The sequence below is a fragment of the Oreochromis aureus genome, linkage group 6, assembly GCF_013358895.1.
Source record: "Oreochromis aureus strain Israel breed Guangdong linkage group 6, ZZ_aureus, whole genome shotgun sequence".
Lineage (NCBI taxonomy): Eukaryota > Metazoa > Chordata > Actinopteri > Cichliformes > Cichlidae > Oreochromis > Oreochromis aureus.
This window is the reverse complement of record NC_052947.1, coordinates 14,267,332-14,285,970: the sequence shown is the minus strand read 5'-3', so window position 1 is coordinate 14,285,970 and position 18,639 is coordinate 14,267,332. Positions and strand designations below refer to the sequence as shown.

The 18,639-nt window shown below is 42.6% G+C and overlaps 1 protein-coding gene across 2 annotated transcripts; it reads right to left on the bottom strand.

Annotated features, from left to right (window-relative positions):
* Positions 1 to 3,521: 3,521 nt before the first annotated feature.
* On the bottom strand, positions 3,522 to 16,684 carry LOC116312394 (E3 ubiquitin-protein ligase RBBP6-like). 2 transcript variants are annotated; one of them, XM_031729811.2, is made up of 20 exons: positions 15,496 to 16,684; positions 14,957 to 15,056; positions 14,775 to 14,814; positions 12,265 to 12,306; positions 12,051 to 12,139; positions 11,838 to 11,934; positions 11,545 to 11,687; positions 11,254 to 11,426; positions 11,010 to 11,113; positions 10,523 to 10,917; positions 10,376 to 10,439; positions 10,173 to 10,230; positions 9,994 to 10,078; positions 9,582 to 9,908; positions 9,311 to 9,406; positions 7,560 to 9,174; positions 6,775 to 7,469; positions 6,587 to 6,657; positions 6,384 to 6,471; positions 3,522 to 5,783 (listed from the first exon to the last, which is right to left on the bottom strand). In XM_031729811.2, exons 1-20 carry the CDS (start codon positions 15,659 to 15,661, stop codon positions 4,805 to 4,807), a joined length of 5,427 nt encoding a protein of 1,808 aa, XP_031585671.1. In that variant the 5' UTR covers positions 15,662 to 16,684; the 3' UTR covers positions 3,522 to 4,804. The 2 variants fall into 2 exon arrangements, with proteins under 2 accessions (XP_031585671.1, XP_039469944.1); XM_039614010.1 differs by having other exon boundaries at positions 11,545 to 11,681.
* Between the last annotated feature and the right edge of the window lie 1,955 nt (positions 16,685 to 18,639).

Here is an 18,639-nt window from a genome sequence, read left to right as displayed (position 1 = left end):
GGCAGGTGCAGGTGTGAATGTGTGAGAGATATGTTCTTGGCACACTTTGACCCCCTTGATACTAACTGAGCATCACTGAAACGCCTACATGAGCATTATTGCTAACCATGTCCATCCCTTTATGGTCAGAGTGGACACAGTGTAGTTGATTGATGGCAAACACACTCTTAAAGAGTGAATTACCATAAAATCTGACAGACATTCATGTTACTTATATGATGAATCGATATCACTGCTGTGCTCTTATCACTGGTTTAAGATCATCTATCAGAAAAAATACACTGTACCCTTTGTGTAAACTGAATGTAAAGTTACACTCAGCCACAGTAAGTACGTAATACCTCTGTGTGTTAACTTGTGTTTACACAGCTGATTGATCTTTTCTTGACATGTTTCCTCACTAAAGTCTTCACCAGCTCACACGTCAATAGCTGCAGGAAATTACTATTTTGAAACACAGCCACAGTTTTTGTCATTTTAGCTGTTCGTAAAAATGCCCCGTTTACAATTAAATGATAAAAACGAGCTCCAAGTGGAAACTGATTTTTAATTTGAAAGACTGAAAGAGAAGCACTGCCCCCACTGTCAAAAAGTGACATTTTTATACACCGTCTCCCGTTTTTAAAGACTCAGAAGAAATTCAACAAATTAATTTAATCATGAATGAAATGATCATTTTTAATGCTTAGTAGAGAAACATTTGCAGGCAGTGACTATCTAGAGTCTAGAACCCATGGACATCGTTAAATAATGGGTTTACTTCTTTAGGATTTTTTGGCTGGGCCTTTACTGCAGCTTGACTTATGTACACAGTGTACACTGACCACTTTGTTAGGTACACCTGGGCACACTCTGGGTCATTTAAAAACCACCATCTACACACTGCTCCCTGGGCGGTGGATTGGTAGCTACCCACTGCTTCACTGAGTGAATGGGTTAAATGCAGAGGACTAAGCAATTAATAAAGTACACATTATTATCTTAAACAAGTTCACTGTACTCAAATCACACATCCACAGTCACCAGATCTCAGTCCAATAGAGCACCTTTGGGATCTGGTGCAACAGGAGATTTACATCATGGATATCCAGCTGACAAATTTGCAGCATCTGATTGATGCTGTGCCATGGAGAATTAAGGTAGCTCTGAAAGAAAAAGCAGAACCAACCCGACATTAATGGGGTGTGCCTAATCAAATGGCCTCTGTTTTTCTCCAGAACAAAAGGCTCAAATGCATAACCTTCTTACTGTGAGCCAACAGTGCTAACCACTGCACCACCCTGCAGAAATTCTAGAAATGATCTCTATGGACTTTTAAACTAGTGCGTACTTTTTAAACTGAATGTTGCACTTAAAACTTGCGTATAACCCTCATTTGTGAAGTTGTGTGTGGCGCAAGATGACTAAAAAACAAAAAAAAGAGGTGGCACACCACTGCTGAAAGCCCACTCACCACAACAAGTGTGGGTCATGGGATGGGTATCTTAGGCCCATGAATGGGAACGTAGGACAAGGCATACTTGACAAACAAGACAAACTCAGAAAAATTATGCAAACACAATATATGCATTTAAAACATTTTTTATTTCGTACTATTTTTAAGAATAGACAACAGCAATAAAACAAAAAGTACAACTTAAAATTCGATTACATCATTAACATTGTATATAAGCATTGTTAATTTCTAATATTGAAATGGACCTTTTGTCATTTACATTCTTAAACATTCATATACAATTATAATAAAAATGCATGCACTGTAAACAGATTGTGACTGCTGGAGAAAGGGTTACACCAATGAAAACCTATCTTACTTAGCCATATTCAAGTCTCCAATAGACTCATAAAAAATCTCCAGTCATACCCTTTATTAACTGTACAGACATAAGCCATGTTTTCATAGATTATTTAGAAGCCTTCTAATTAAATTACTCAGTTTGCATTGTCAAAGAAAACACGATAAATCAAGATAATAAGAGAAACTACATGAACTGATGTTGCTGGTAGTATGTGCATGCCAGAGCAGGGTATTCTATAAAGATGCTAAGTAAACTAAGTTACTAATGTTGGTGGGAAAAAAGTCAAGAGTGCTGCAGCCCACTTGTATGTGTGATCTTGTTCTTTCAGTCACTACCCAAAGCTCGTGACCATAGGTGAGGGTAGGGATGTAGATCAACCCGGAAATCAAGAGCATCACTTTTTCACTCAGCTTTCCCTTCACCATGACGGACTGGTACAGCATCCGCATCACTCAACCTGCAGCACGAATCCATAAGTCGATCTCCTGCTCCATCCTCCTCTCACTGATGAGCAAGACCCCAAGATACTTAAACTCCTCCACTTGGGGCAGGAACTCATCCCTGACCTGAAGTGGGTACTCCATCCTTTTCCGGCTGAGGACCATGGCCTCAGACTTTGAGGTGCTGATTCTCATTCCTGCCGCTTCACAGAGAGCTTTCAGGAACAGGGTGAACCCTATCCACCCCAGGGGCCCTGCCACTGTTTAACTGCCTCAGTGACCTCACCCCTGGTGATGGAGGAGTCGTACCCCTCGTCCCCAGAATCTGCTTCCTCTACAGAAGATGCATCAGTGGGATTAAGGAAGTCCTCAAAGTATTCCTTCCACCGCCAGACAATATCGTCAGTCAAAATCAGCAGCATTCCACCTGTACTATACACACTGCAGGTAGAGCTCTTTGTCTGGTCCCTCATCCAGGACCAATTTCCCATGGGAGACGATAACAGGGGGCAAAAGCTCCCCAACGACATAGCCCCTATTGCTGGGACACACAAACCTCTCCACCATGATAAGGAGCGATTCACAGATGGGAACCACCTCCTATTAACAATTTTATGTAACTTTTGTTACATATATGTATATATATATATATATATATATATATATATATATATATATATATATATATACACATGTAAATATACATACTTGTAATTTCAAACAGTAATAACTGTGGCCCACCTTCAGTACCTTTGTAATCCACACTTCAGAAATTACTGCATTAGTTATTTTTGAAAACAAGCTCGCATGTTTTAATATATGGTTACTACAGCCAGTGCTGCAAAGTATGACTATGGTGTGTAGATGACAGCTCACTCGACTATAACCTATTAACACAAATTCAAGCACAGTGTAACAATTTAATTAAAAACCAAACTTTTGTGTTATTTAATAAAAATATTAAAGAACTGCTAGCTAACATTTAGTGCTTTGTAGACAGATTTTATGTAACATCTTTGCTCACTGCCTAATGAAATCATCCATTAGTTTAGGAAACAGTCTTAACTTTGTGAAATGGAAAAACTGCAACTATCCATCAGGGCCCTGGTGATGGTCAGTACAGTTTACTGAACAAGTTTCAAACAATCACAATTTTGGAGTTGGTGCCTTCTCTCACTGTGAGTGGGCCTACTCAGCTGTCAATCATGACATTGCTACCCAATTAAAAACATGACTCTTTCAACCCAAATAAGCTATAAGAACTACAAATATTGACAAAGCATTCTTGGGCAAATTTATCTGAGGAGCACTTCCTTTATTTTGACTCTAGTCCCATCAACTAACATGGAGAGGGCAGTATTAATGAAACTGTACTGCAGCCAGACAGCACGTAGCGATAGAGATGCTTTGGCTTCATTTTTCTGGAGCCGTCAGGTCGTCCATGTTTTCTACAGTCATTAGAAGCGCATAAAGCAACTGAGATTTCAAACACCAAGAAACAAACCAAAACAACTTGGGCATTTTAATGAGGTCAAAACATTTTAATAAAAAAAAAAAAAAAATCATTTGTAAGAAGAAGTCTTGTCCTCTAATTTGTTCAACTTCCATCACATTTCACTTTCGCAACAGCGCACACACATTCGCTCACTGACAATGTGCTAGCTACTAAACCTTTGGAACAGAAACATGCTGACTGATCTGTCAGTTTTATAAACATCTTATACAATCCAGTGTAACACGAATGCATAAAAGTCTGCTTCAACTTCAAGGACCACATTAGTCATTTCTCATTTTAGCCCATTAATCACAAATTTCCAGAGTTTCATAATTTACCACGTAGCGATCAAATTTTATGTCACGTTCAATAAGAAAAATCAACCGGTATAACGTTAACCTTACTTGGTATGCCTGTTCAGAAATTTTTCGTTGCCTTTGTTATAAGTTATTCATCACAAAAAAAGAAGAAAAAAAATATACTGGCATGAATTGAACCAACAGTTGCAAAAGGAAAAAAAAAATGATTATAGCGTATACGATTTCATGGTTAATGAGCTAAAATGTGCTGGCAGCGTTCTTCAGAAAGACAGCCCTCAAAGCAGTGAAGAGTTTCACATTTAAGTCCTGAACAGCACACAGGGATGTGAGCAAAACAAACTGAGGAGAATTTATTACATAAAGCAAGAGTTAATCTATATTTACAAATGAATCAGAGGCAGAGAATCTGCAGTTCCTCCTCTGCCAAAAAGAAATCACATCCCTGAGCAGTTTGTGTTATTCATAGCATAGCAGTTCTTGTCACCGAGTCCTGCAGCTCTAGTTTGACCACAACAGCACAGCGTCGCTGCCCAGTTGTTCCACAGCCCAGAGTCTGCAAAGACGTTCACATTGAATATTGAAGAGACCTCAGCAGCAGTTTTTCTGCAATACAGGAACAAGGGTACCATGTGTGTTTGGAGAGCTGCAGCGACAGGAAGCATCAGAACAGCTGACATTTATCAGTTTCCTTGTAGCAGGATGCCAGCGTTAGCCGTTATTTTTACGTCCTAATCTCCTTGCAGCTTTGAGTTACGCCTCCGTTAATGCAGAGCCTTTCTCTCTGCCCTCTTCATCATCCTCCCCATCTTTGTCTTTGTTCTTTTTGCGTTTCTTTTTCTTGTGCTTGTGCTTTTTGTGTTCTGCCTCTTTGTCCTGGCTGCTGTGTTTCTTGTGCTTTTTGTGCCTTTTAAGTTTCTTGTGTTTCTTCTTCTTCTTGTCCGTCGTGGTGGTGGCTGAGCCGCTGTGGTTACTTGGGGTGGGGCTGTGGGAGCGCTGGCTGAGGGACGGACTGGCGCTGCCGCTTCGCCCTCTCTCCGGCTCCGAACCTTCGCCTTCGCTGTAGTCGGGGACGAAAGCTGCCTCGTCCGTCTCACGGCCGAGGTCGGAACACAAACGCTGTCTCCTGGGCTCTGGGGCGCGACTTTCCTCTCGCCCTCCTCCACCTCTGACTTCTGCTGCTCTCTCCTCCTTCCCTGGAGCTACTCGCCCTTCCTCTCTTCCTCCACCTCGCCGCTCCTCTTCTCTTGCAGCAGCTCTTCCTTCGTCTCTCACTCCTCTCCCCTCTTCCCTCACGATTTTTATTTTGGTTGATTTTTCCAAGTTTGTCTGGCCCGTCCTACCACCTTTACCCTCTTCCCTTGTGGCTCTTCCCTTCTTCTCCTCCTTCACTGGTCCTTTCCTCTCTTCTCTTATAGCATCCCGGGTTTCAGTCCTAATAGGCTTAGGTGCTTCCTGCTGCAGCTCTCTGCCTCGAGGCCTCTGCAACACCGGGGAGGGCTCCTTGGTTACACTAAGCTCATTTTCCTGGCCTTCTTCGTCATCTTCCCTCTCCCACTTGGAGCGGGGAGGAGGCTGAATGAGCGGTTCCTCCCTGGCCGGGCTGAGCACCGGGCTCAAGCTTGGGCTGCGTGCACGGGTTTTTACGGGGCTCGGTGGAGGCTGTTCTGCAGGTTTTGAAGGCAAGCTCTTCTGGTCTTTCTCAGAGTCCTGCTTTGTTTCATGAGACGACCTTTTGTGAGGAAAAACAGGTTTTTAGAAAAGCTTGAACATTTCAACACGAGCAGATACGACACCACAGTGTAGACAATAGTACCATTTTCTTTGGGAAACACTTTTCTATCAAACTTGAGCTGCAACATTTATAGTTGCTTTACCTTAACCAATTTATTTTTATGTCCACAAAATTAAAAAAAAAAATATTGAAAAACTATCAATAATTAGGCCCAAATCCTAAGATACTTTGTGTCTAATGTATTTTTACTAAGAACAAAAATTACACAACTACACAAGTCATTTAATTCACTGTGCCACTGAACTCATTATTTTGCTTTGGCAACACTAAAAATAATGAGTTTTCCTAGCCATCCCAAATAAACAGCTTTAGACTGATTACGTTTTTCAAAGTCATCTTCTATTGCTAATGAAGCGCTGACAGAAACAGCTAGAAACAATTTAAATTCTCGTGCCATCCTAACGGAAACACGGCTTAAAGCAAGATCCAAATATCAGACGCATAAAATCAAGAGTGGAATATAAAGTAAATAAACTACATACCATTTTGAAGTGAAAATTAAAAGCTGTATAAGGAGAAAAAAGAAAAGGCACTCACTTAGTGGAGCTTGTAATGTGGCCTGTCAGAGCCTTTCGGCTGATCCTGGGTTTGCTCTTCACAGCAGCCTCCTGACCATCTTTGACCGCTTCCACGGAGGTGGGAGGAAAGAGAAAAGGTTCAATGAATGTGTAATTAGATAGCAAGACACAAAATCAAAGTTATCATTTCCTGCCATACACTCGACTCGTGCTTCAAATTACCTTCTCTGCGAGCAGCAGCTGGTTTCTCTCCAGAGGGAACGCTCCTCTCTGTTCTGTCCTTGGACGCACTCCTGGGTAATTAGAGAATATAATTACAACTATTAACAACTGTGTTTACAGACAGAACAACTGTATCATCCCGTCTTTCAGTCACGGATAAGGAGAAGCAGAAAAGCAAATGTAGTGACCTGTCAGGTTTAGCGGCTCTTTCTGAGCCCTCGCCCTTCTCCTTAGAGGATGCTCTTGGTTTCTCCTGATGATCTGTCTGTCTCCTCGTGATGGCAGACTTCTCTCCGATCGTCATTTTATCCAGACTGACAGATCTTCCTCCCCCGCTCGCGCCGCCTGAGTTTTTTCGTTCTGCCTTCGACGCCCTCTCACCCTCCGTGTCTCTCTCCGATGTGACTGCAACCTTTTGCAAGCCCGACCCCGAAACTCTGTCCTTGTCTCGGTCTCTGTCAGACCCCTGACCTCTGTCTCTGTCTAAACCAGACCTCTCTCGCTCTCTGTCTGAACCAGATCTCTCTCGCTCTCTGTCTGAACCAGATCTCTCTCGCTCTCTGTCTGAACCAGATCTCTCTCGCTCTCTGTCCACTCCAGAGTTTCTGTCCTGCTCTCTGTCTGAGATGTGCTGCCCCTCTCCGCCACTGCCAGGTCTCTCTCTGGAGACTCCCCTCTCCGCAGATGCAGAGCGCTCTTTTCTTCTAGCTCCTTCTGCTGCACTACTGTGCCGGTCTGCTTCGGAAATGCTTGTGCCAGCTGATCGCTCCGAGATGGAGGCATTCTTTTCGTGACCAGACGAAGTTTCGTCCAAGGCTGCTGCCTCAGTGCTGCCTCTTCTCCCCATTTCTCTGTTCAACTTGATTATTCTTACTGGCTTAACCTGCAGATCCAAAAACAAAATGTTCAAATAGAGTTAAATTAGGGGAAATCAGTAAGAAAAATAAGTTTAACAAAGTTTCTGAGGACCTACCTGAAGGTCCATTAGAGGTCTGATGGCTGCTCGATCCGTTTCACCCCGGCCAAGCTCACGGCTCCCTGGATGTGGAAGGATACCAGGCCTGTCAGAGGAAGGTGGGAGTCTGTGGAGTGGGGGCTGATGAGGCAAATGCGAGTGGGACATGACATCCCCTCCACCTCCTAGGCCATCTATTCTCCTCAGCTTTCCCGGAGGAGGTCCAAGTAAAGAGCGACCCTCCTCTCCCATCCTCCTCCGGCTGTCCACTGGGGACGAAGGTCGGGGGAGGAGTGGGAGTCCGTGTTGATGGGGGTGAGGAAGGAGACCACCGCCCTGTGGAAGATTTTTTCTTCCCCGCATGTCATGGCTGGATCGGGGGCCGTCATGAAGCGGGGGATGAGGCAGAGGTTGGTTATGGGAGGACAGTGGAGGGGTCTTCACAAGTGAAGGCCTCACAACAGAGCTCTTACCCTTTTCTTTTTTAGAGGTAGTCGAGTTGTGGGTGTCTTCTGGTTTGGCTTTAACACTCTTTAAAGGTTTAGCAGCTGAGGAGGAAGAGGAAGATGATGAGGGGTCTTTCTTTTTTGCCAAAACTCCTTCTCCGGTCTTTTTCTTCACTTTGTCCGGCTTCACCTTTACCGCCTCCGTCTTTACTTTAGGCTTTACTTTCTGAACTTTGTCTTTCTTCGTTTTTTCAGACGGAGTCTTTGATGCCGACTTGGTTGAAGATTTAACAGATGAAGCAGTGCTCTTAGAGGGTGGGGCTTTAGAGGATGCAGCATTAACTGCAGGCCTTGAAGAGATGGGAGGTGTTTTTGTGTGTGACGGTACATCGTCCATGGGTTCGTCTCTGACGGGAGTGGCATCTCCTCTGTCCACCGGCTGCTGCGACGCCTCTGGTTCTTCTCCAGCTTTCTTCTTTTTTATCTTCTTTGTTTTCAGGACTTTAGTGCTGGACTTGGTCCCTGACGAGGAAGAGGATGGGGGATGGTGAGGTGGACCAGCTCTCTCCTCTCTCCCTCTTCTCCCTCTCCCCTGGGGTGAGTAATCTCTGGATAAAGGGGACAATCTGTCCCTCTCTCTGTCTCTGCTGCCATGACCTCTGTGATGCAGTGAAGGGTGTTGGCTATCGTATTCTTTGTAGTATTTGTTGTACCAGTCTACATACTCCTTTTCCCACTGGCGTCTTTCCCTTTCAAAGCGCTCGGGACCTGCGGGACTCGGACCCTTCAGTTCATATGGTGGTAGCTCGCGTGGAGGTAGCTTTCGTCCGCCAGGGCTGCGGCTCCGGTATGCCCCAGGGGAGCGAGATCGTGACCTAGACCTGTAAGGCCCTTCTGGCCCCTCCCAGCCTCCTCCCCGGTAGGAGGGAGGAGATCGTGGTGAGCCAGAGCGACGGTACCCATAAGACCTCGAACGAGATCGGGACCTTGACCGTGAGCGTCCATAACTGCGTCCGTTACGTCTAGAATACGGCGAGCGGGGATAGGACCGGCCATGGGATCGTGAACGGGAGCGGGAGCGGCTCGGTGAATAAGAGTAAGACCTGGATCTGGATCTAGATCTCGATCTGGACCGAGAGCGTGAGTAAGGAGAGCGGCTAAATGGAGATCGACTGTATGACCGGGACCTGGAAGAAGAAAGAGTTGGGAAGAAAAATAAGGAATGAACAGAGTGAATTAAGGGTTGAAAGAAACATTATGCAAAAATGCAACAAGGCCTTTAAAAGCTTTGTACACAAACAAGTTTTGTTATGTAATAAATACCTGGAATAAGATCGCCTTCTTCTCTTTGGTGCATTTCGATATTTCATAAGCTCTTTGTGGAAGTCTTTAGTAAACTCATCCAGTTTGGAGGTAACCCTGTGTAAACAAAAATAAACATACAGAAACATTTGAAGTCGTCTCTAATGGAGAAACTCCAAAATAAAATAACTGTTCACAACTGCAACCGCGAGTTATGTCTGGTTCTACGTGGTTTTCACATGTGCCACCACAGTCTGTCGTTAGAACCCTAGAACAAAAAGAACCCACTCACTTGTCCTGTCTGTGATGCCTTGGCCTGTAGAAGTCTTCCTTACAGAGGGGTGGCTGTGGGAGGGTGGGTGGAAGAGGGACTAGAGGGGGCTGGGTACCAGGGGGAACCCAGGGGGGGTTGAGAACTGTTGGTCCAGGGGGATAAACAGCCTGGGGCTGGTAACTCATAGCAGGAGGAGGAATAAGGCCAGGACCAGCACTGTATGGAGGAGGGTACGCCTGTGGTGGAGGTGGATACAGGGCTGGAGATGGGTACACCTGAGGAGTAGGTGCAGGAGGTGGAGCTGTCTGCAGGCGACTGGAGGGGTGCTCTCCTCTACTTCTGTACCTGTAAAGATGTACACAAAAGACTTTACAGAACTGATGTTACATCACAAACACTTCACAGTTCATAGTACATAAGCAAGCTTTACCAGTGTCTGCCACCTCCTCCTGCTGCTGCTGCTGGTGGTGCTACTGCTCCTACTCTGTGAGAGTGGTTTGTCCGGGAATGGTGACCTAAAAGAGCAGAGAGCAGGCAGGCTGTTAGTTGCCAAATGTCTTCCCTTTAAGCTCATTAGAGCTGCTTAAATGAATAAATTGATCTTCTGACCTGACTGATGAGATGGTCTTATAGGTGGCAGTTGGCCAATCACTGGTAAACTGTAGCTCTGTGGGAGAAATTGTGGTTTAAAAAAAAAAAAAAAAAAAGAGAGAGAGAAAGAAAAAGAAAAGGTTAACATCATGAAAAACCTATGTTTTGGTGCTCTAACTAACATAACCTCACCAACAAGTCACTATTCAGGAAGGACCCACCTGTGAGCCACTTTCTGAGGGTCCTGATGAATCAGTTGTCCCTTTAGGCTCCGGACGAGTTTCCCTGAAACACAAATGGAGACAGTGTCTGGTAAGCAAGGCTACTTTGAACTGAAATTTTCATGGAATATCTCAGCGTGAACTTACCCTGGTGGGGGTGGTTCACCCTGGTTGGTGGAGTTGGTCGAGTGCATAGGAGAACGGCGATCAACAGCCGGTGCAGGGACTGGCGAAGCTTCTTTTTCCTCGACAATAGAAGCAGCAGCAGGGGAAGGAGAAGCAGGGGGTGGAGTAGACGCAGCAGGTGGTGCAGGAGAAGGAACAGAAGGAGCAGGTGCAGTAGGTGGGGCCTGTGTTTGAGGGGCCGTGGTGGTTGGTACACTTGTAGGAGGTGGTTGAGTGACATTGGCAAGCAGCGGGTCCTGCTGTCTCGAGTGCAGAGGCCTGACTAGCTGTGGCCGCGGTGGAGGTGGAGCTGCGTGTTGGGCCTGCTTGCGCCCGTGTTTGGTGTATCCTGTCTCATTCTTAAAGTTGTTTACAGCCTACATAAAAAGGCAAACACATAATCCAGCACTTACAAAACAGTCAAATTAAGCTAATACCACATCAGACTGCAAACGTTTGAAAGCACTACCTGTCGAAGAAACTTGTTGGCAATGAGATTATCAGGTGACACATCTGACTGTTTGCACGTGTAGCAGATGTGCTCCTCTGAGTCCAACAGGGCAGTCCTAATACCTGAAAACAGATGGATCTTATTTAGACAAAAGCGCGCGCGCGCACACACACACACACACACACACACACACACGCGCACACATGCACACACAAAAACCCTTAAAACTTCTTTTTTTATCGTCTACATTTTGAGAACTCACAGTCATCGCAGTAGCTGTTTCCACAGCAAGGTATGACTACGGCATCTGTCATCAGGTCATTGCAGATTGGACACAGGAGCTCGTCAGGGATTGGATCGTTGTCATCCTCAGATGACGATTGTTCTTGTGGAACAAATGGAGGGCGCTCCTTCTTTCCCAGTGCGTATGCTTCCCTGTTAACAAAACAAATGCACGAGCAATATGGATAATTACCAACTAAGACATCAAAACTTTATGTGCTATAAAGTGTATATGAAACGGCATAGGTGTATGTCAGTGATTGACACGTACGCATCTATAGCAGGTATGGCGTATTCTCCTGTGCTGGTTAACATGGCTCCCTTGGCACCTGGCTCTGCTTTCACCATAAAGCTCTGTGGTATTCCCTTACTAATTCGTACTGGCTTGGGACCGTCCACGCTTTTATCCTGAACCTCAAAATGTAAAAAGGCAAAAAAAGAAAACCCAAAATAACAACAAAAATTAACATTAACCAAAACATGACTGTTACTTTTTTAGAAGTTGCACAACAATGTTGTAAAATATAGCAACACGGACAAAGACCAAACAATACTGTTACTTACCATTAGCATGGGGCACTGCCGAATGTAGTGACCGGCCTTTCCACAACGAAAGCAGGTGTAGTGAGCAGGTGGAGGTCCGACTGCCTTCTTGGAGTAACTGGAGACACAAGTTACAGAGTTAAACACGCTCAGCTAGACAATGAATTGAAATACACATTACATGCTTCAATGTGACTTTAATCAGATGCTTGAGTGTGGTGAGTGTATACTAACTGTATTGGATCATATTCATGATTCGACTGAGTTATCATGGCTTTAATCTTGTCCTCCTCGGATGCATTTGCGTCAACCAGGTTGGCAGTCTAAAACATTGATTTAGAAGAGAAATAAGAATCAGAGAACAATGTCAACCCCTCAAGAAAAAAAAAAAAGAAACCCATCTTTTTAGCTTTTTTGGCGTTACAGCAAGCATAGACAGAAACAGTACCTTTGCAAGTTGGGCGAACGACAACGAAGGAGAAGAGTCCGTCTGCAGGAGAATCAGAGTACATATATTAAAAGGTATTAACATAATAGATTTTAGACACACTGGAAGACAAGAGCCCCGACAGTTCCCCACCACATCTGTGACCAATCCCTTAGAGCCTCCGTTTGTTTCTTCAAACAAAATTAGCACCTCTGTTTAGCGTTCAAAGTGCCTGACATAATGGAAGGTAATACAAGAGTAGCAATTAACAAAAGAAATAGAAAATCAACACGTGGATTACAAGTGGTGCATGCCGTTTTAACTCCGACTCCTCTAAGGATTCAGCAAATCTAGAAGAAAAAACACAAACTAATACTGTGAAAGCCTCTTCTAAGCTTGTGTCTTTTCAGAGCTTTTTACATGGATGAGATCTTTGGGGGGAAGAGAGTAAAATACCCAAATACCCAAAAACAGAGCGATGTGATGCAAACTCCATTCTGAATGTATTATCTACTGCCTTTGCAAAGCAACAAAAGTATTACAGTGCCAACAAAAAATGAGATTGTGCGTTTTAGTCGCATGTTTAAGAACTCATGACAAGTCCGAAAATTATAAAAACCATCTACTTTTGCTGTTCTTTAGCATATGCAAGTCTTCCGAGCCTTTAATTATGGTAATGTCCAAGAGCTTCTGCTTAAACACATCACGCCTCCTTAAGTATTTGGGGCTTATCAGCAAATACTACCAACACATCCCTCTAAATCCTATATCCCAAAGCTTCCTCTGCAGTGGGTAGCAGAGGGCAATTTTCTCAAAGGAATACTTGACATTTAATTTAAGTATGCAGTTTCCCCTCACTAGGGCACAGCGATTTAAGTTTTTGCACCAGCTTGTCAAACGAAGTTGTCACGAATGTTCAAAACTCATCAAAAAGTTCAAGAATGCTTTCTGTAAACTAATGAGCTAGCAAGGAGCAGAACCAACCTATTTCCAAAAAAAAAAAAAAAAAAAAAAAAAAAAAAAAATATGCAGACACAGGAAGCTGTCAAGTATGTAGAGCTGATAAGACACAAGTGTAGAGATCTTTCTTTTTAGGGGGAGGGTGAGGAAAAAGTGCCTGGTGGAAAGAAAATGAAGTAACCACTGCTGTCACTTATTCTCTTAACCTGTTCCCTTTAACAGCCCTACAACACCACCAACGTCAAGACAGAAAGCGGAGGAGGGATGGTTCTGTCAAGAGTGGACAAAGTGTCACATTTTACACCCACATAAAAAAATTGATCTCTCTCTTCTTTTTTTTGTAAGTAATAAAGACTAAATGTTAGTAAACAAAAAAAGCCAGCAGGGTGGGATATCCATCATGATAAGCAGGCTCAGAGGAAACACTGGGTATTGCAGAAAGCTGTGGAGGGAACACACAGGGATCTGGTGCAAGCGGTTCTGACACTGAACCACTCAACAACTTTATTGACAGGGTCTGCAGCTTACAGCTTACAGGACACACTACACCAGCATACTTTGCACTGCAGCAACCATGGAAGGATATTTACTAATACTGTGTCTTAGCACTTTGTGGTCTAGCTTTGTAATGATCCCCCCCAAAAACCACAGTTTTGTAAAAAGCAAACAAAAACAAAAAAACAAAAACACACTTTGAACTGGTTTCCTTGCACAAGAGGCACTGAGGAATCTGGCTAGATTCAGTGTATCTCAGCACAGCAATGTAAATGCGAGCCTTCAGAGTTTAAGGGTTATGTGCAGTCCATATTCAGTGCAGAACAGAACATCTTCATGATGAAATTGTACAAGACAAAATAAATGACAGAAGTTTTGACTTAACAAAATATCTGAGATGTGTACGTTTAGCAGGTTAAGCTCATAAAATAAAGAGTCAGTGGCAAATCTATTCCACTCATTATGTAAGATAAGTTAATATAAATTAATCACACTTTACTTCTTTGGGTTTATAAACCACAGAAAATATTTTCACAGAAAATAAATGACAATGTATTATGAATACAAAAATACCATACTTCCTTTTACAGACCCCTTCAAAACATTTGCCTGGCATAAATCAGGCTACATAACCATTTCAGTATGAAATACAGTCATTAACAGTTTAAATTGCTTGCCATGTTAATTATCAACAGTTTCAGTTCAGAGCATTACATGAACATGGTAGCTAGTCTGTTGTTTCTCTTAGCGGCCTCATCTCATTCACACAGTGTACTTTTAATTTGTTCATTTCAAAATAAAAAAGGCAGACAACCCGGGTTTTTAGAGAGAAACAACAAACTACTTTAACCTTAGTGTCTCCAGGAAACCCTCCTCAAAAAAAGACATCAAATAACACATAGAGGTCGAGAGCTCAACACAAATGTAGCCAACACACAGTGAACAGAAGATACAACTCGATCATTGTTGACAGGATGTTCTTGAGAAAGGTGACTAAAGCCAGAAAGAAGGGGGCGAGAGAGAGACAGAGGGGTGAGGAAGGAGAGTGTGTTGTTTTTGGGTTTTGTATTACATACGGGTCTAGAAGGTCCCACCACAGCTGTGTCAGAACGATCTCTGCGGAAAACGGAAAAAAGGAGTAAGCTACTGACACAAAAGGAACAAACATAACCTAGAGATTTCTCTATCATTTAAAACCCACTGGTGACTATACTGTAATCATGACTCAGGCTGCAACGGTAATTTTATGTATACATACACAATGAACGTCCTGCCAGCAGGTTTTACTCCACCAATAGGGGTGCGGCGGACGATCACAGATGAGTGTTTTGGGATGTGGGCTTCATCGTCTGTGTATTCTGTGAAACACCACACGGAACAGAAATCCAGTAAGTATACAAAATATTTATGAAATACAGAAAATTCCCATTATTTACAGCTCATATGATCCCAGGGCTTCAACTACGGCAGAATAGCTGTGATAGTAAAAATAAACACTAAATAAAGATAAAGCCTTTTTAATAATGCACATCTAAAAGCTCATTCTCAAATATTAGATTGGAGGTCCATTATGTTCATTTAGGACTGTACATGAAACTGCTTGGGACAGATCAAGTAAATCCTAGAATGTCAAATTGTTTTAAATAAATTATTAAATCCCAATGGATTTGTACATATTCTAGCCCTATTTGTGTTTTCCCAGCAAAAGCCTCACACATAGAGATCATGCGCTGCCTCTTCCCAAAATATCTGATTATGCTTCTCTCCCATAATATAAAGAGTCAGCTCATGGCGTACCTTCTCGAGTCTGCGCATTGGTGATCTGCAGGTCGCAGTCTGTGGCCTTGAGCCGTTCCCGGGCCATAATCTGCCTTTTAAGCTCGCTGAGAGTGATATGCAGCCCATCGAAAGTGACTGTATTATAGTCCAGTTTGGAAGAAAACTTATAGTGAACACACGACATTTTTTTTGTTTTGATTTTCTTCTTTTTGTTTTGTTTTGTTTTTTGTTTTTTTAAACAAGTCTAAGCACTTATCAAGTTAAGAACAAAGAAAAAAAACCACAGGCCTGATATAACAAAATGAAAGCGTCAACACTGAACACAGGAGGCTAAATCTGGTGACTTTAATTGGTAAACCTTCTGTATATTCGCTGAAACACTGGACAAAGAAAGGACTAATATGGGGGAAAGGTTGAGCTCGCAGATGACGACACAGTCATTATTATTGGAAATGAAAAATAATCGAGTAGTGAGGCCAAAGCGCCATGGAGCGGCGCCGTGTGCCTCTTCAGTTCTTTAAAGTCCAAGAAAATACAACAAGGTGCCACCAAATCCAAGAGAGTCCATGCAGCACAGTGTAAATATGTTACATGGGTAAATGAGGTTAAGTCCGTCGTGAATTGTCCTTGATGGAAAACCCGGTCCGCCGCACTGCAGCTAGCAGCGGGCCTGGGGCTTCCTCAGTCCTCGCGGTAGTGTTTTGCCTTATCGGTACAGTTTGTAATTTATCGAAACAAAACACCACCGAGCTCCACAAAAAGTCCACAAAATTGCGTGAAATGCTCCACGGCCAGTCCACAGGAGTCACACTACTGTTTAGACCCCTCCGAAAAGGTTAATTTTATATCGAAATGTTCCGTGTAAATGTTAAGCTAATGTCAAGGCTAACATGCGACACCTCGAGATTAGCTAACACAACATGAAAGCAGGCCTAACAAAAGCTAACGGGTAACGCTGCTATTGCTGACAATGGTGTCACAGCTGAACTTTGGGGCAAAAATCCACCGTCTGCAGCCAGGACGAAAAGGTTCCTCTTCACTCCACGGTTATGTCCCACCACAGAAAATGAAGTTTTGAATCCGGATGATTCTTCAGTGTAAATCCATTAAATCCATGTCGCTGATCCCAGACGATCGTCTCCTCGCTGTTTCATCAAAATGGCGCTGGACGGAACCGGATGTCGCCAGTGTCTACTGCTTCTTTGAGGCAACGAAAAGTGGCAGCTGCGGCGTTGCATTTTACTGCCACCCTCAGCTTTTATTGCTCAAAAAAGTTAACTGAGTGAAACTCCACAATATCTGTGCACTGATAATTTAATTTTCTTAATATTGCGCTATATCACAACAGCCTGTCGCCTCAAGACACTTTATATTTTAAGGTAAAGACACCATAAATAATATATAAAACCCCAACACAACAACAATCACACTACCCCCTATGAGCAAGCACTTGGCGACAGTGGAAAGGAAAAACTCCATTTAACAGGAAGAAACCTCTGGCCGAATCAGCCATCTGAGTTAGGAGTGAGGGGAGGAAGACGGGACAATAAAGATGTTTAAGTTGACTGGATGTTGGGGAACTGGTATTTGTAGATGGATGGATTTTGTGTTTTCAATTGTAACTTTAACTGATTGTTAGTTGATGTCAATTATACATTAGTGCACTAAAGTTTTATTGATAATTAATATACATTTTGGTTAAATTACATGTATTTCAATTAATTTTAAAGCAATGTCCTTTAAAATGAAATATCTATTTGTCTATGGAAACCTTTTTCAGTCACTGAAAAAAAGTTACATCCTTAAAGTGTACAATTAATTAATTAGAAAAAAATATTAAATAATATAATATGCACTTGAAAATCACTTTCAGCACAAATGTATGATCCCATTTACCATCCATCCTCTTGAGAATCAGTTGTTTTTGTCTTTATTGTATAAAACTGCAAAGTATTGTTTTATACAATACATTCTATGCAGCAAGGAGACGTTTCAGAGATTTTTTTAAAAATTTTGTACCTCTAATTTTAAGATACCTAGCTTGACATTTTGCAAAAATAACCTTTTAATTTTGATTTACCTCTGCCTGGGAAATTTTTTTAATTTATTCATTGTATTTGTTTTGTTTCTTCAGTGGTGGAAAAATATCTTATCAGATCCTGATGACTTTAAGCAGTATGTTTATTTTGCTGATTCGTCTCCATTTCCTGTAAAACACAGTAGAGATGTTTTCTTCATAAATAACCAATGATGTCCGGCTACGAATGCTAGTGTTAAAGAGGAAAGGCAAGTGGTGACATTTTTGAGATGTTGCTGTAAAGTCTGAAAGAAACTGAAACATATTACACATACCTTACAGCAAGTCGTGATCTTAATATAGTAGTGACTGGAAGCTCCCATTTCAATGAGAGAAAAGCAGCGGCTTCACAAAGCTTGCTGCTCTATTTATAACCCATTCTTTAATTAAGAGCCTCAACTGTGCCTCCTCGGAGAAAAGCCATCATGGAATAGGTGGGGGTCAGAATTGGGCCTCCATGCGGGTCTCCATACAGACAATCAAAACTCTGAATAACTGAGTAGTAAAATAAAAGGTTGGCTCATTAGTGCCTTTGATATGCCAAACTTTTTACTGTCTTTTAGCTCACTCTTTTGGTTTTACAGATTGTGATCAAACTTCTTGTTACATTTAACTTTGATTTAATCAGCAGACAAAACCAACCAATCCAGCTACAATGTTAAGCCTACTCAGTTCTCATTTCCACAGTTATATATAAATTTATCCACTAGGAGTCTTTATCTGAGATTGATTTGCTCTATTTCAGGTGAACTCATAAAGATGCTGGATTAGGTCTCATCAGGGACCTGTTTTTCACGCCACCACTGCCAGGAGGCTGTCAAAAAAATTGGTCTGCTGAAATTTTCAATAGATTCTTGTCCATTCTGACTTTTTTACCATGTGTGAAAGTTTTCTGTAGAGTATTGCACAAGAAATGTAAATCCTGATGTTAGCTGGCCTGATGTTATCTGTCTCTTTGGCTTCACCATTCTTCTTTCACACACAGCAGGCTGGTCTCTGCTGGTAATTTATTCATTAACTTAACTTTTGTTTGCTTAGTAACTAAATCATATTGAAGCTTTCTGATTAGAGGCTCCAGTCTGTTT

Coding starts and splice junctions, on each gene's coding strand:
- LOC116312394 (XM_031729811.2), bottom strand. CDS start 15,661: ATGTCGTGTGTTCACTATAAGTTTTCTTCCAAACTGGACTATAATACA. Junction 10,079..10,172: donor AAGACCATCTCATCAGTCAG/GTCAGAAGATCA, acceptor CTGCTCTTTTAG/GTCACCATTCCCGGACAAAC. Junction 6,658..6,774: donor AGAGCCGCTAAACCTGACAG/GTCACTACATTT, acceptor CTAATTACCCAG/GAGTGCGTCCAAGGACAGAA.